The sequence below is a fragment of the Ornithorhynchus anatinus genome, chromosome X5, assembly GCF_004115215.2.
Source record: "Ornithorhynchus anatinus isolate Pmale09 chromosome X5, mOrnAna1.pri.v4, whole genome shotgun sequence".
NCBI classification, from domain to species: domain Eukaryota; kingdom Metazoa; phylum Chordata; class Mammalia; order Monotremata; family Ornithorhynchidae; genus Ornithorhynchus; species Ornithorhynchus anatinus.
The window spans coordinates 15,826,719-15,843,335 of record NC_041753.1 but is presented as its reverse complement, the minus strand read 5'-3'; the positions used below and the strand labels follow the sequence as shown (position 1 = coordinate 15,843,335).

The following is a 16,617-nucleotide window of genomic DNA, read 5'->3' as shown; positions in this document are numbered from 1 at the left end:
AATACCTTGTATCTACCCCAGCGCTTAGCACAGTGCTTGACACATAGTAAGTGCTTAACAAATACCATAATTATCATTATTATTGTTATATGAGTTCCCTCTTGTTTTAACTGCTCAACTCTATGTTCAAAGTTGGATTCTGTGGATACCTTTGAACAGGTCTATTGACTACAGTTCCCAGCTGAATCAGTCAGTTCACTTGAGTCCATACTCCACTCTGCTGCCCAGATCACTTTTCTAAAAACACGCCCAGTCCAGGTCTCCCTACTCCTCAAGAACCTCCAATGGTTTGAGGCCCATTCACCTGAAATAGAAACTCCTTACCATCAGCTTTAAAGCACTCAATCACCTTGCCCCCTCCTACCTTACCTCATCGATCTCCTACTACAGCCCAGCCTTTACATTCCGCTCCTTGTTCTGCTCCGGCCAGCTTGTTCACTGTGCCCTGATCTCGTCTGTTCTGACACTGACCCCTTTCCCACATCCTCTCCCTAGCCTGGACCTCCCCTCCCACCAGAACACCACTGTCCCTACCTCCAAAGCATTATTTAAGTCACACCTCCTCAAAGAGGCCTTCCCCAATTAAGCCTTTTTTTTCTTTTTATGGTGTTTGTTAAGGACTTAATATGTGCCGGGATCTGTGCTAAGTGCTGGGGTAGATGCAAACTCATCAGTTCATGTCCTTCATGGAACTCACAGTATTAATTTCCATTTTACAGATGAGGTAATTGAGGCAGAGAGAAGTTAAGTGGCTTGCCCAAAGTCACGCAGCAGACAAGTGGCTTTTCCCCAGTTCTCTTCCCCTTCTGTATTGTCTGGCCACTTGGATCTGTGACATTTTGGTATTTGACATTTGCTCCACCCTCAGCACCACAGCATTTATGTACATATCTATAAATTGTATATTATAAATTATTTAGTTACATTAATATTTGTCTCCCCTCTGGACTGTAAGCTCATTGTGGCCAGGGAACATGTCTGCCAATTCTGTTGTACTGTACTCTACCAAGTGCTTAAGTACAGTGCTCTGCTCCTAGTAAGCACTCAATAAATACCACTGATGGTGATGATGATGATCAGTTAACATCATCAGCCAGTCAGTCAACCAATAGCATTTATTTAGTGCCTTCTGTGTGCAGAGCACTATCTGAAGACCTTGGGAGATTAAACTAGAAATAGAAGACATCATCCCTGGCCTCAAGGAATTTACAACCTAACAGGGGAAACAGACACAAAATAATTTACAGATAAGAGGAAGAAAAATTTGTAGAGAGATATGTGGGAAAGTACATAAGTACATATATAAAAAAGTACATAAGTGGTTGTGAGTGAAGAAATGCTCAGGTGGTAATTGGGGGGGGGGGGGGGAATGTGGGGTGGGGGTGGGGAGTATGACCTGGGAAGAGGAAAAATTAATTGGGGAAGTCTCCTAGGATATTGGGCAATTTCAGGAGGTGGCCATCAATGGATCTGAACAAAGGAAGTCCAGTAACTTGGCTAACATTGCTTTCTTCTCCAATACCATTGAACTCTGGTAGTTTAAGAGGCTGGGCATTAGCAGATGTTGAAACCATTCCAGTATTCTGAGGCACTGATACCACTTGGCATGATTTTACATGTTTTCCATGGAATAAAAAGTATTAGCTAGCTGAGATAAAGACTCACTCTATTCACAAAATGGTGTTTAGTTTGGCTACAATATTTCATTATCCATTGTTCATTCTGGAGAATCTGTCACTTTCCATACTAACTGGGAACATACAAGAGACTCAGAAAGACTTATATGGCTCCTGATTTATTTCTCATGAGACTTGTGCAGGCCCATAGTTTGCCATAAATGCAGCCAGAGTTAAATGGCCATTTTGAAAGAAAATATTTTTCCTTTTTTTGAATTTGCTTGTATATCAGTATAACCATCTGTCAGTGTAAGATCATCTGTCTAAAGAATTTCTCGCTTCATTATGAAGCATAGTCTTGGACAGGTATGTAACGACATAGTCAATTTGCATTTGATGCAGCAGATTTTAGTTAATTCTGGACAAATTCCATATCCCTGTAAACTTCCTGGTTTCATGTGATTAAAACTGGATTACTAGTCACCTCTTTTTTTTTTCTTTCTCTTTGTTCACAGTGTTCTCTTTGTTACTTGTGCTTTAAGATTCAGATGTCATGAAAGACTTCACATACATTATTTGGATAACTATGTTTAATTTATTTCCAGTACAATTCAGAGAGCGATAGAAGATTAGAGTGTTAATCTCTGAGAATTTCTGCTTGGGAAATGAAATCTAGGAATTTATTTTGAATGTACTGCGGGAAAATGGTAAACCACTAAATTCCCTGTAGATTAAGCAAGAGGGCCTTGATTGACTTTAGCTGTTATTTGGCTACATTAGGAGAGATGAGGTCTGAAGTAACCTTTTGATGTTTAAAAATCTGAGTGGCCACAGAACATTAGGCACTCAGCTCTAGCACCTAAATGATGCCATGTGCTCAGTGCAAATCCAATAAATGATTGAATTATTGGGTATCACGAATCCAGTTTCTCGGTGCATTTACTATCAGTTTTGGCCCTTTTACTTCCTCGACCTCCTAACCTCCAGCCTCTTCATCCCTCCAATCTCTACTTCACACTGCTGCACAGATCATCTTCTGCTTGGCCTACATTTCTCCACTTCTCAGAAGCCTTCATTGGCCTACCATTTCCATCCACATCAACCAAAGACTCCTCATGATGAGGTTCAAGGCTCTCCCCCAACTCTCCCAATCTTACAGATCAGCTTTCTTCACCTGGCAGCTCTCTTTGCATGCTATTTCGCAGCTCACTCTCTTTTGTTCCCTCCAAGCTAACAAATTACATTTCTCTCTGAAGTCTCTTCTTTCCCTCGCTCATGCTATGCCCTGTCCCCTCCAAATACAGAAGACCATAGCTCTTCCCATGTTCAGATCTTTCCTAAAAATATATCCTCCAACGAGACTTTTCCAGTCAACTCCAAAGACCCCAATTCAACTGTCAATTTATATATTAATTCATACCCATCCTCAGCAATTATGTATATATGCATAGTCATTTTTACATTCAATTGTATTTATTCTGATTCCTCTCCTTGTGAGTATTTCTTTGTGACCCCATTAGTGTGTAAGCATCTTATACTTAGAGACTGTGTCTTGTCCTGTTATACTTTTCCAAGCGCTTAGTACAATGCATTGCACCTAGCCGAGGTCATTGGATACCATTACTAGTGCAACTATTGCTAGGGTCTAGACTTTCTAGACTCTTGTCCTTGCTAGAGTGATTGCCCGTCAGTGTTGACTCTCAGTTGCTACCACAGCTTAACTGTTTCCACTGTTAAACCTTTGCCCTGCCGTTCACTGTCTGAATGATCTTTAAGAAGAGGGGAAAATAATGGAGTGGGAGAAGGTAGGTATAGCCAAGGATTTTCAAACCCATTTATGGGTCAGATTCTTATTTATTAATGGAATTCCATGAATTCAGGAAATACTTAACTTCAGCATTGATTTAATTGACCTTTTCCTTGGTTCCTGGTTACTTTAGAGCAAGGCTGCTGAGTGTTTCAGAAATTGGAAAGGTAAATAGCTGAGATTGCTTTTTCATATTGTCTCATACTTATTTTTAAAGGGGTTACATGCACTTTAACATTCTTTAGAGGTTTCCCCCTATTTTAAGTAGGCCTTTCAGAGATATAACATCACCGCCACCTCCTCCCCCCCCCCCCCCCAGCACAGACATTCTAAGAACATTGTGATCTTGTTCGTATCCATGTACAATGGCAGGGTGAATTTCTGTCTCCTTCTAGTTGTATAAGTATGGCACTGCAGTTGCCTGAAGCACCTCCCATGGTTTTTCTAGCCAGGATTGCCAGAAGACTGGGTGGCTAGTGTTTCACCCAACCCTGAACAAGCTGCTCTCTGTGGAAGTGTCTGGGCCAATTTGAATCCCAACAGCTGGTAGGACTCACACCCTAATTACTCCTGATTTTTTGAAACAAGAATTGTTCTACCAAGTCAGAGAAGTAGAAAGCAATTTACTTGCAACCGTTGCTATTGAAGGGACAAGAGGCAGTATGACAATATGAGGCTGAGAAGTTGAGAGACTTACCCAAGGTCACAGAGCAGAAAGGAGGTGGAGCCAGGACTAGACCCAGGTCTTCTGTCTCCCAGTCCGATGTTCTTTCCACTAGGCCATACTACCTCTGTATGATAACATCTGTGGTATTCTTTGAGAGCTTACTGTGTGCAGAGCCCCGAACTCTGTGCTTGGGCAAGTTAACAGGCATGTTCCCTGCCCACAATGAGTTTACAGTCTAGAGGGGGAGACAGATGTTAATATGGATAAATAATTTGTAAGATCTCAGTAATTTTGAAACTTTTTGATTCAGTACTTCTCTGAGAGCAGACTTTCCCCAATCATAATTTATGAGTGTGCCTCGGCCCATATTGTTTTATTGTCTGTCATATGGAGGGAAACATTTAAAATCCTTGGCCCAGGTCTATACCATAATCCTACCTCCTAACAATGCAAGTATTCACTTCTTTGTTCTTAATTGATTGTGGGAAGTATTGTTAAAGTGATGGCAACATCCTTGGATTATTTGTGGAACAATAACCCTTTAAATTCAGTGAAGGCTTTGGCCCCTGGCACTTGAACTGATTCAGTGCCATCCTGCAGTTTCCAGACTTGTAGAGACACTGCTTTAAGTAGGCTTTATTTCCATTAATAATTAAAACAGTTTAATCATAGGATCCTTCAAGAACAACCACAAGATGTTTTCCCCCTTTGCCACCCGCCCAGTCTCTTCTATGGAATTTTACAGCTGTTGGATGGGGGTGGAAAGGATTGATATATGAAAACAGTGCAGTGGAAACCGGTTCATTCTTTTTAAAAAGACAATGGGTGTTACACATTGGCGGGGAAAAACTCCAAACTCTAATGAGGACCATCCAGCTTTCTCTGTAGAATGAAATTGGGCTCACTGCAAAGGTAGTCATCCACCTTTCCAGACAAACGGTACTTTATAAGCTTCCCCCTCCCCCCCACATAGTGTTGGAAATATTTTCAAAGTCGGATGTGAAATGAGGAAGATTATTTTTCTATTTCAATGCTTTAAAAATGAAAAAAGTAGTCAGATTCATCTCCGTTACCTCAGTTTTAAGTGTGAAATGGGATGACTATCTTCTATTGTCCTTTGTGTGCAGCAGTTTGTATCACATGAGTCTCCTCTGCTGTCTTGTATTTCCTCCTTGATTAGTTAAGTTTAATTGAATTTGGCAGAGGCATATAATAGGCACTGAATATTAAATACTACTGAATGAAGATCCCAGGGCTGGATGGACCACTGGTGGAACTTAGTAATGATAGTGCATATACTCGTGCATTCTTCTTATTCTGCCAACGACAGTGACCAAACTCACATTCCCTAACACTGGCAGTAAATACTAGATGATGAATATGTATGTGATTGTAGATGATTGATAACTTTGGGATAATTACCAGAGAACCTGATATAACTGAGTGGGTAATTTTCCACAAAGAGAACCAGATTTGAGATGCTCTGAGAATTCCAGCAATCTGATGTTAAGTTCAGTAGTAAGTTTCCACAAAGCACAAAATGTTGTTTCCCAGTTGACAGTGGCTGTAAGTAAGCCTGTAAATTAAAAAAAAAAACCTGCAGCTGGTAGACTCTCAGGTGGCCTTTGTTACATCTTTGGCGACATATTTCCTTTTCAAATCATATTTCCTCTAAATGTTTCACATACTTAAGTCCTGCTATTTTGAGCAAAAGCATGGTTTGGGGAATTTTGAGGGGTGTCTTCAGAAATCTATATTTTAAGAGGACTGTAATACCTCACAATGCCCTAGTCTTCGTTGAATAGAATGCCAGTCAAAATCCCTCATTTTCATTTGTATGACATCAAAAAGAATTTTTGAGAAGAATGTTGTATGGGCAAATATAGTGAAAATCAGAGCCCCTCTTTCTCTTGAGCCTCTCTGCATATGTATGGACCTTAAAGACTTTTCATGATCCATAAAGAAAGAATCAGTCTCATTTTGGAAATGGAAGTTTAGAAGCCCGCAAATGACTAATTGGACTCCGGATTCCCTACACCCAGCTCCTTTACCCTTCTATTCCTCCACTCGTCTACTTTGAGGTGCACAAGCTTTGTTAGTAAGTTAGTACTACTCCTCTCGATTTTTAAGTTTTGTATTTGCATATATGATTTTGTGATTTTCTAAGATCTTTTCCCTTCTAGGATGATAATTGCAGCAGAAAGCCCATAATAATGGTTGGGTGTGATTTATTCTTTCTTCAAGGGTTAAGAAGAAACTATTTTTACAACTTCAAAGATTCTGTGTTGGACAGACGTGTAATTTGGCAGGTTGAGCTTTACAAGTCATCCCTCGTGTTTTGATCTTCCCTGAAGAAATCAATAATATTTACTGAGCACTTATGTGAACAAGCACTATATTAAGCACTTTGGGAAGAATAAAATAGAGGTAAAAGACAATCCCTGACCTCAGGAAGTTTAAGCTAATGTGGGGACTGACACAAAATTGTTTGCAGTTAGGAAGAAAAGGAGAATGAAAAAAGATGTAAAAGTATGTAAATATAAGAGTATATAAATTAATATGTACTTCAGTGCTGCAGTTGGCCGTGAGTACATAAGTGCTGACATGGCAGTTGGGAGGAATTTTAGTCACAAGTCATAAGCAATAATGAAGTTGAGAGAAACATACAAATTTGTTTTGCTCATTTCTGTTGCCAAGCTCTGGGAATGTTGAGGATCATGTTATTCTGTGAACTTGAGTTTTGCAAACATGGTTTTGTTTGAAGTTGATGTGGGCAGGGAATGTGTCTACCAACTCTGTTAATTGTACTCTCTCAAGCACTTAGTACAGTGCTTGCACACAGTTAGTGCTCAAAATACCATTGATTGATAATAATAATTATTATTATGGTATTTGTTAAGTGCTTACTATGTGCCAAGCACTGTTCTAAGTGCTTGGGTAGATACAAGGTAATCAGGTTGTCTCATGTGGGGCTCACAGTCTTAGTCCTCATTTACAGATGTTAAGAGAAGTTAAGTGGTTTGCCCAAGGTCACACAGCAAACAAGTGGTGGAGCCGGGATTAGAATCCACGAACTCTTGACTCCCAAGACCGTACTCTTTCCACTAAGCCACGCTGCTGCTCTCAGCGTGATTGCATTCATCTAGCTGCAGTTGTGTGCCCTTCCTTCAGTGTAGTATTGGCTAGTCATGTGCAGGTCTTTTCTGTCTTGACTTGCTTCCCTTTCCCAGTTCTACCATGATGCATGTTTTCACCATGTGTATAGGCTAGAACATTGTTAGTGAATTTGGGGATGGATGTCCATCCAATGATGCAAACCTGCTTAGATACAGCATGCTGTGTGATGTCAAAAAAAGTGGTTTGTGAACTTATTTGCAGCATCAGAACATACAACTACTGCAGCATGGGTTTTCCTTAATATGGGGCTTTCCAAGCCCTGTAAGCCCCATGTTGTAGGAGAATTGGGTGTATTTTGAAACAAGCACACAAATAAAGCAAAGGTAACAGAGACATTACACTGTATTGGTAATTTTGGCCTTTTAATGGGGCTCTCAACACTGGAGCAACAGAAGTGTCCAGAGGAAAGGTTCAGCAATGTTCTGAAAGCCAACCTCAGAACCTGCTCCATTGATTCCAGTACTTAGGAACTTGTGGCCTGAGGCAGATCCTCTTGGCATCAGATCTAACATTCAGCTATTCAATTCCTGGAGAACAAAATCATTATTGCAGCAAAAGGAGGAACATGGTAGACATAGGATGGTACTGAATACTGCCAAACAATCAGGGCTGACCATTGCGTGCATGGTGTAAAGCTCCCTCTAAGTTCCTTACAGCAGGGAACGTGTCTGTTATACTGTTGTGGTGTAGTCTCCCAAGCGCTTAGTACAGTGTCCTGCACACAGTAAGCACTCAATAAATTTGATTGATTGATGTTAACTGTGCACTTCAGTCCTTAGCCTCCATGCCATTTTGCAGTGCATCATAAATGGCAGGCAGGACTGAGGTTATCCTTTGTTTTCGATGGGAAACTCCATCATCAATTTTCTCCTGACTTTAAAGGATGCAATTTTTAGTACGCTTTTCCTTGCAATTAAAAACTCACCTTGCTTACATTAGAGAAGTTAGGCTGTCTAATATAAATTAGCGTCTCAAAAATCGCCATCCCCAAAATCTTTACACTACCGAAATACTGACAGTATGTAAGTAATAAGAAATGTAAGCTTGATTCTCCGTTGTTTTGAAAATGGAAAAATTCGGGTTTGTGAGATTGGACAAGGCAAAGATGTTATAAATATAAACAAATCAGGGTTCTAGTGTAACGATACCTTTATTGCACAAAACCCCGTGTATGCAAATTGCCTCCTCAGAGTATGGTGGAAATCTGTCTTAGTGAGAGCAAGTGGGTGAGGAATTGCATGCCACTCTGCCTTCCTGCAGAATTAAACGTTAAAATTCCAGTACTAACCTGAATGTTTTGAGTTTCTGAAGTGTCTGTTTCCATTTATGGCCTCACTGCCATTCTGACTTTTTATTTACGTACATTTAAGGAGATATATTTGTGTAACTAAACTTTTGTGTATGTGGCACTCTTGAGACCAGGCTGGTGTTTTGCTTACTAAAGATGCCTTTTTTGGAGTTAATCCCTATATCCTCATCCAGAAATTTTTACTGAACATGCACCAGGGACTCAACCCGGGCCCGAGCCATATTTGTGGAGCCAACAATGAATCATTTTGGCTAAAATTCCCCATTTCAGAGTTGGCAGATGGGTGAAAGGTAATCCCTGCTATTTATTGTGCATAACGGAAGAAGCTGTGGTACTGGGGTTCCTTATTAAGGACAGTGATAGAGGGCTTGCACGTGGGGGGTCTTTCTTCTTTCTTTCAGAACAGGCTTCAGTGTGGTCACTTCTGTGTTTTTCTTCCCCTTCCTTCTACCCTTTCCACCCTACACCCCTCTGAAGTCACTACCCTTCCTAGGATTTGACACTGAAATTTTCCAACACCTAAATGTGGCTAGTCAGTCATATTTATTGAGTGCTTATTGTGTGCAGAGCACTGTACCGAGTGCTTGTGAAGGAACAATATAAAAATTTAACAGACACATTCCTTGCCTACAATGAGTTTACAATCTAGAGAGGGAGACAGACAATAATATAAATAAATTGCAGGTGTGTACATAAGTGCTGTGGGCCTGGGAGGGGGGAATGAATAAAGGGAGCAAGTCAGGGTGATACAGAAGGGAGTTGAAGAAAAGGAAAAAAGGGCTTAGTCAGGGAAGGCCTCTTGGAGGAGTTGTGCCTTCAATAAGGTTTTGAAGGTGGGGGACGGTAATTATCTGTCGGATATGAGGAGGGAAGGCGTTCCAGGCCAGAGGCAGAAGATGGACCAGAGGTCAACAGTGAGATGGATGAGATCGAGTTACATTGAGAAGGTTGGCATTAGAGGAGCGGAGTATGCGGGCTTGAGAAATGGTTGAATTGTGTCAGAGAGGCATCAGCACAGGCTGGATCAAGACTGCAGCCTCACAGGGTTTTCCTGAGATGAAGCCTCCTAGCTTATTTGAAGTTTATAGTCTGGGTTTATGGCAAGCATTTGGCAGGGTGCTTTTGCATCTGATAGGCCAACCTAAGCTGGGCCTTCAGCTTTTTGCTTTGTTGCAAATTTAGAACGGCTCAGGGGTTAGGGAGTTGGTTGGAAGGAAGCTGGTCATGAAGTTGAAGATGAGTCTAGAGCCAGCAGATATAATCTTGTTTCAAAGAGTGAAATCAAGATGTTTCCCAGGTAATATGTTTGAAGTGTTTCAGTGAGCTCATCCCAATAAACAGCCCTTCATTTCAGCCTTAGGAATGTGGGTTTTTATCCAGAGAAATCTGATGTTAAGATACTGAGGGGGAAGGGGAAAACCATGTCATTGTTAAAAGAAATGATCATTCCCCTTTCTCTTTGAGTTTATGGCAGGTTTGTGCTTTCCCTTACAGACTCCGGGCTCCCAATTCTCAGATGAATTGTTTTAAATCCGTGTTGCATTGTCGGGTTCTCTATCAGTATCACTTAGTCATCAACTGTTATTTTAACTGTGCCAGTAGTTCAGCCTCCTGATGATTTATCGAGAGGCTAAGCTTGGCTTGAATGATTACATGGATTCTGCAGAAACCTGAATTTTTTTTAACACCGCACAATTAATGAACCCATTTTATGGTGTTTCATTCCAGAACTACATTTTTTTTATTAATCAGGTGGGCCTCACTGCCTACAGAATTGGGTTTAAGCATATAATGTATTTTTTGTTTCTAAAGTTAATTTCACAGTGTAGAGCTAGACTCGAGTACCTTTTTTTCCCTATTCTGTGATTGGACTGGTGCAGCTAAACTCAGGGCTATATGGTGGGAGTAGTAATAAATAGTATTTATTTAGCATCTACTGTGTACAAATCACTGTAGTAAGTTCTGGGAGAACATACTGATATAAGAATGAGACATGGTCCTTGGCCCCCAAGGAGCTCAATCTAAGAATATGGGGGAGAGATGATTGTTGCCAGACATGTTTCCCCACTCCTCAAAAAACTCCAGTGGTTGCCCATCCACCTCTGCATCAGAAATTCCTCACCTTCGGCTTTAAAACACTCAGTCGCCTTGTTCCATCCTACCTCACCTTGCTAATCTCCTACTACAACCCAGCCCACACACTTCACTCCTCTAATGCCAGCCTCCTCACTGTGCTTCAGTCATGTCTATCTCACTGCCAGCCCTTTGCCCCTCTCATGCCTTTGGCCTGGAATGCCCTCCCTCCTCAAATCTGATAGAGAATGACTCTCCCTCCAACTTCAAAGGCTCATCGAAGGCACATCTCCTCCAAGAGGCCTTCCCTGACTAAGCCTCTCTTTTACTTCTCTTCAACTCCCTTCTGCACCACCCTGACTTGCTCCCTTTGTTCACCCCCCTCACCAGTCCCAAACTCTCATGTACCTATCTGTAGTTTATTAATATTAATGTCTGTCTCCCTTCCCCCCACCCCCAACTCTGCTTTAGAGAAGCAGCATGGTGTAATGGATAGAGCATGGGCCCGGGAGTCAGAAGGTCATGGGTTCTAATCCTGGCTCTACCACTTTTCTGCTGTGTGACCGTGGGCAAGTCACTTCACTTTTCTGTGCCTCAGTTACCTCATCTATATAATGGGGATTGAGACTGTGAGCCCCCCGTGAGACAGGGACTGTGTCCAACCCAATTTGCTTGTATCCATCCCAATGCTTAGTACAGGTTGGTATATAGAAAGTGCTTAATAAATATTATTATTATCATTATTAGACTGTAAGATCATTGTGGGCAGGGAATGTGTCAGTTGTTGTATTATACTCTCCCAAGCGCTTAGTAGAGTACTCTGCACACAGTAAGCACCCAGTAAAGACTATTGAGTGAATTAAGATGGAACAATAAAAACACAAAAACAACATTAAAAAAAGACAAGGACCAAAATGAATAAAATAAGAAGGATCAAGTAATGTGGCTAGAGAAGCTGGGTTTCAGGCTCTTGCGGCTTCAGAGCCCCACAGCAACAACCATTCCAACATTCTAAATGTTGAGAAGGCCTCACGCAGCCACCTTTCTCTCCCCCTTCCAAGGTTGGAGCAGCTTCTCTCCTGGGCTGTAGGCCTCAACAGTGTAATATTTAATACGCTGCCCTGGTACACTGGCACAGGGAGCTAAAGGGGAAACAGAAATTCTGAAAAGTACTCAAGATCCAGGACCTTGGTTGAGTTGCCAACTATGAGAGTTCCACGCCAATACAATAGGGAAAGAGGAAGGGAGGAGTTAGGTTAGCTGCTATAAGCCCCCACAGAAAAGTTTTTAAAATAATCTATTTAAATAATGTATAGAGCAGAGAATGGTTATCTTGGTTTAAGCAGCTGCCCATCCGAGGGATAATCCAATTAGTAGGGGGGAAACTGCATACCAGGTGCAATTTAGCTAAAAGCTCCACAAACCCTTCTCAGAAAATTAGCAAGATGGACTGATTATGAATCTGTTGAACCCCCATCTGAATATTTAATGATTGAACAGTTACCTGAGAACTTGGAACAGAGGTGCAGGTTGAGATCTTATGATAGTTTGTAGCCAGTCAAATCCCCTCTCCTCCCAGCTGAAGGTTGTTCAGAAGCTGGTTGCCAAGGAGAGGACTAGGGACCCTTGAGAAAGTAAAAGAGGTAACCCTGTTGGTTAATTAGTCATATTTATTGAGAACTTACTGTGTGCAGAGCACTGTACTGAGCAATTGGGAGACTATGGTATAACACACACATTCCCTGCCCACAACGAGATAGTAAGGGACTCTGCATTGCTTAAGCTATAAGCTGTTCTGGTGGGGTTTTGGTTTGCCTGTAATTTACATAGGAACCCCCTCCACACATATACATTTTAATATCCTGGTTATATTAAACCCTTTTTTATCCTCTACCATCTGCTTATTTGGAGGGGAGTAAATTCTAGAGAAACATGTTGCCAGGGAGGGAGAGTAGGAGGGCTTTGCAGCAGAGGCTTCAGTGGTACTTTGGTAAAGGGACTAACTGGGGCCTCTTGCTGCCACTGATTTCTCACATTTCCTGGGCTGCAGCAGGGGCTGATGGGAAGCATTGATGGCATTGTGGCAGGGCAGGTTCTTCGCAGGTTGTCGTCTGTTGGTAGAGAGACCAGTTGGGATTTCTCACCCTGTGTTATTTTGCTTGGTGTTGGGCAATATGGAAGTAGAGAAGTTAATTTAGAGGGGAGGGTTATCAAATTGGGAAGCCTTGTCTCAGAAGCCAGGGATTCAAAGGCAGGAAGATCCAGTACTATTCAGCACCCCATTCATTCATTCATTCACTGAGGCATGAGGAAACAGGGATGAACAGTCTCTTGTGAAATTTAGAGGTGGAACTTCACACACACACACACACACACACTCACACACTCACACACACTCTCTCTCTCCTCTCTCCCTCTTCTCTCCTCTCTCTCTCTCTCTTTTTTTCCAGAGTCCCACAGTAGCAATGGATGACCTGCCTATGTGCCTGGGGGTATGATTTCCTCTGTGTGTGTGTGTGTGTGTGTGTGTGTGTGTTTGTGTGTGTAGGCAGGGTTGGGGGGGCATTTAATAGGGATAGCAGTTACTAGAATTGCAAGGAATCCTTGCTGTTGTGCTGAAACACCATCAAAAGGAGAAGTTGAACACATCAATGGTATTTATTGAGTGCTTATTGGGGGCAGAGCACTGTACTAAGTAAGCATTGAAGAGTCCATAGCCTTTCCCATTATGAGGGTATTATCTGACTACTTTCTCTCTGAGGCTTCTTCTAGGGAGCATGAGTCAGTCTTCCTCAGAAGAGGATGAAGAGTATTTTACTCTCCTCTCACATTCTTCATGTGTATTTGGGGAGGCAGTGTGGTTTGGCAGAAAGAGCAAAGGCTTCAGGGTCAGGAAACCTGGGTTTGAGTGCTGACCCTTCCCCATGCCTTAAGTGTGACCATGGGCCTTTACCTCTCTGGGCCTCATTTCCTCATCTGTAAAATGGGGTAATAAGACCTGCCTCTCCCTACCTCACAAGGATGTTCGATGTTTTGATATGTATATGGATAGATACAGATATATATATATGTGGTATTTGTTAAGGATTTACTATGTGCAAGGCACTGTACTAAGCGCTGGGTTAGCTGCAAGCTAATCAGTTTGGACCCAGTTCATCTCCCGCATGAGAATCAGTCTTAATCCCCATTTTACAGGTAACTGAGGTACAGATAAGTGACTTGCACAAGATCACACAGTAGACAAGTGGTAGAGCTGGGAGGTCCTCTGACTCCCTGCCCATACACTATCCCTTAAGCCATGCTGCTTCTATGTTGGGAGACTAAAATAGCCAATTGATGTAAAAGTACCTTGGAAAAATACAAATGCTATAAATTATTATTATTTTATTCTCCCATTTGAGATGCATAGGGGGCAGAGATTGGAAGTTTGTTGGACTTCAGGGCATCCTTGGCCACAGCCAAATTGCCTGCATATCAATTTGGGGATGCTGTTCTCACAAGAATTCTGCCCTCTTGGCTATCCAGTTACACTTTAAGAATCCCTTCCCTCATTTTGGATGGCTTTGGATGGCTGCCATTTTGATTGTATTTTCCTGTTATGACTGACCACTTCCCCCAAATGCATCTTTTATCTTTGGGTTTCACACATTCTGGTTTGAGTATGATAGCATCCCCAAAGGGGCCTCTGTTTCACATGTGCTCTGAAACCCTGTCACATGGTAGGGGCTGTTGGGTTCAAAGTCCCTGTGCATTTGCCACCCACGTGATAACAGAGGGAACTTCTCATCTCCCTCTCCCCTGTAATTTTTGTCATTTTTTCTTTCAAATCCAGGTGCCCTATCAGCAGCCAAAGAGAGCTGGGAGTATGACTCAGGGGCCAGAGACCTTCAGAGCCCCGACCTACAGAGTCAGTCAACACTGCAGAAACTCGTGGACTATGGGAGAAGCACCGTGAATCAACAGCCTGCTCTTCAGAAGCTCCTCAGGCAAGCCTCCAGTCTCAGCAGTTCTGTCGGCGGAAGCTATTTAGAACTGGCCAACACAGTGAGTATATTTCAGCATCACTTTAGGTGACTGGGTTTAATTTGAATCATAGACCACAGGGGTCTGTAATTTTTATCTAATGAAATGTCACTGAGCTTTCAGCTTTGCAGGTAATGAGACGCAACCTGGCTATGGCCCACATAATTGAGGGATTTAGTTTCAACCGCGAGGATGGGGTCCAAATCGCAGGAGGTATTCTGCAGAAATTTTGAACTTGTGCAGAAAGGAGCCCTTGTGAAAGCACTGACTTAGGGAGAAGGAGTAGTTTTGAACCAGAGGTTCGCATTGGTAACATGCTCTTAGGTTCTTCAAGTTGAACAGTGTCATTCTGCAGGAGAAATCTTATTCCCTGGGCATTTCAGGATTTGCCTCTGCTTGTAGCCTTGAACTTTCCAGTTGAAGGGCTCTTTGTAGCCTGGTGTTTCATTAATCTCTGTGACATTATGTGCCCCTCCCCTCTAGATAAAGGTATTTACCCCAAGGGCTTCAGAAGGGAAAAGTTGTTAGGAGGAGCCTGGGAGAATTGGGGTGGATAGAATATACTAAATTTGGTCATTCAGCAAAAGCACGGGTTCCCATTTTCAAAGCAAATTTCTGGTGTAACCCAGGTGGTCAAGAAATTGAAGGACTTGTCTTTGAATGACATTGGACTTTCCTCTTCAATCCAGGGGAGGTAAAATGAAGCCATCCCAGCCTTCCCCCAGTAGGAGAATGAGCACTGTAGCAATGTCAGTCTTAAGCATTATCTTTCATTGGATTCAAATTTTCCTCCAAAGTGTGCATCCCTTACCTCTCCTTTGCACTTCCTCAATTTCAGTCAGGTCTTCGCTCTTTGTCCTAAGAACCCCTCTGGTCTTCCTATTCATTCTTCTCCTTCTCTCCTTCCAGCCTTGAGACGTCCCTCAGACTTCTTCAGTATCTGCCATCCTTCCTTCCCGGCTCTCTATTCTTGCCCCCTCAAATTTCATCTAGCCTCTGTGCACCAGGCAACTGCCCAATCCCTGCCATGTCCCACAGCAAAGCTCCCTCATTTCCATGCAGCCTTTGGGATGGGTAAGTGGACAATCTTCTCCTGCAAGGTTGCTCAAAGAAATGTGGGAGTTTCAAACCAGCCAACTGCTTGGTTTGGAGGGAAACTCCCCCTCTTCCAGCTGTAGGGACATCACCCAGTCACAAATATAGATAATCTCCAGAGCAGTCTCAACTTTTATTTGTTTTTTAAGCCTTGGAAGAAAGGAATCATAGAATCACACAACTGGAAGGGATCTCAAGAAGTCATCTGGTCCAGCCTGCTGCCTCCAAGCAGATGACTGTGAGCTCGTTGTGGGCAGGGATTGTCTCTCTCTATTGCTGTTTTGTACTTTCCCAAGTGCTCAGTAAAGTGCTCTGCACACAGTAAGCACCCAGTAAATACGATCAAATGAATGAATGACTAACGAAATATGCTGGACAAATGGGTGCTTATTCTTTCCTGAAAAGCGACTGAGAATGGAAGCTCCACAGTCAGTCTTGTTGCTGCTCTGAGTCTTGCCTATCTGAGGATTTGGGCTGTTTCAATACCTGCTGCTCAGCTTCTTTCTCTCTGTGAAGCCCTTAGTGCTTCAACAGTGGCAGGAGGTTGGCAACTTATTCCCACTCTCCTTAGCACCCGTGTGTATAAGCGTGGCTCACTGGAAAGAGCACGGGCTTTGGAGTCAGAGGTCATGGGTTCGAACCCCGGCTCTGCCACTTGCCAGCTGTGTGACTTTGGGCAAGTCACTTAACTTCTCGGTGCCTCAGTTCCCTCATCTGTAAAATGGGGATTAAGACTGTGAGCCCCACGTGGGACAACCTGATTCCCCTATGTCTACCCCAGCGCTTAGAACAGTGCTCGGCACATAGTAAGCGCTTAACAAATACCAACATTATTATTATTATTATATGC

The 16,617-nt window shown here is 42.5% G+C and overlaps 1 protein-coding gene across 3 annotated transcripts in view; it reads left to right on the top strand.

The window, feature by feature from the left end:
- Window positions 1–16,617, top strand: part of MCC (MCC regulator of WNT signaling pathway) — a 341,667-nt gene that overhangs the window by 52,685 nt on the left and 272,365 nt on the right. For all 3 annotated transcript variants that reach the window (XR_003755957.2, XR_003755956.2, XM_029054919.1), the window contains exon 4: window positions 14,482–14,693. Coding sequence is in view for 1 of the 3 variants with exons in the window: in XM_029054919.1 (XP_028910752.1) it covers window positions 14,482–14,693 (212 nt within the window). In the remaining 2 variants the exon portion in view is untranslated. The remainder of the gene's footprint in view (window positions 1–14,481; window positions 14,694–16,617) is intronic.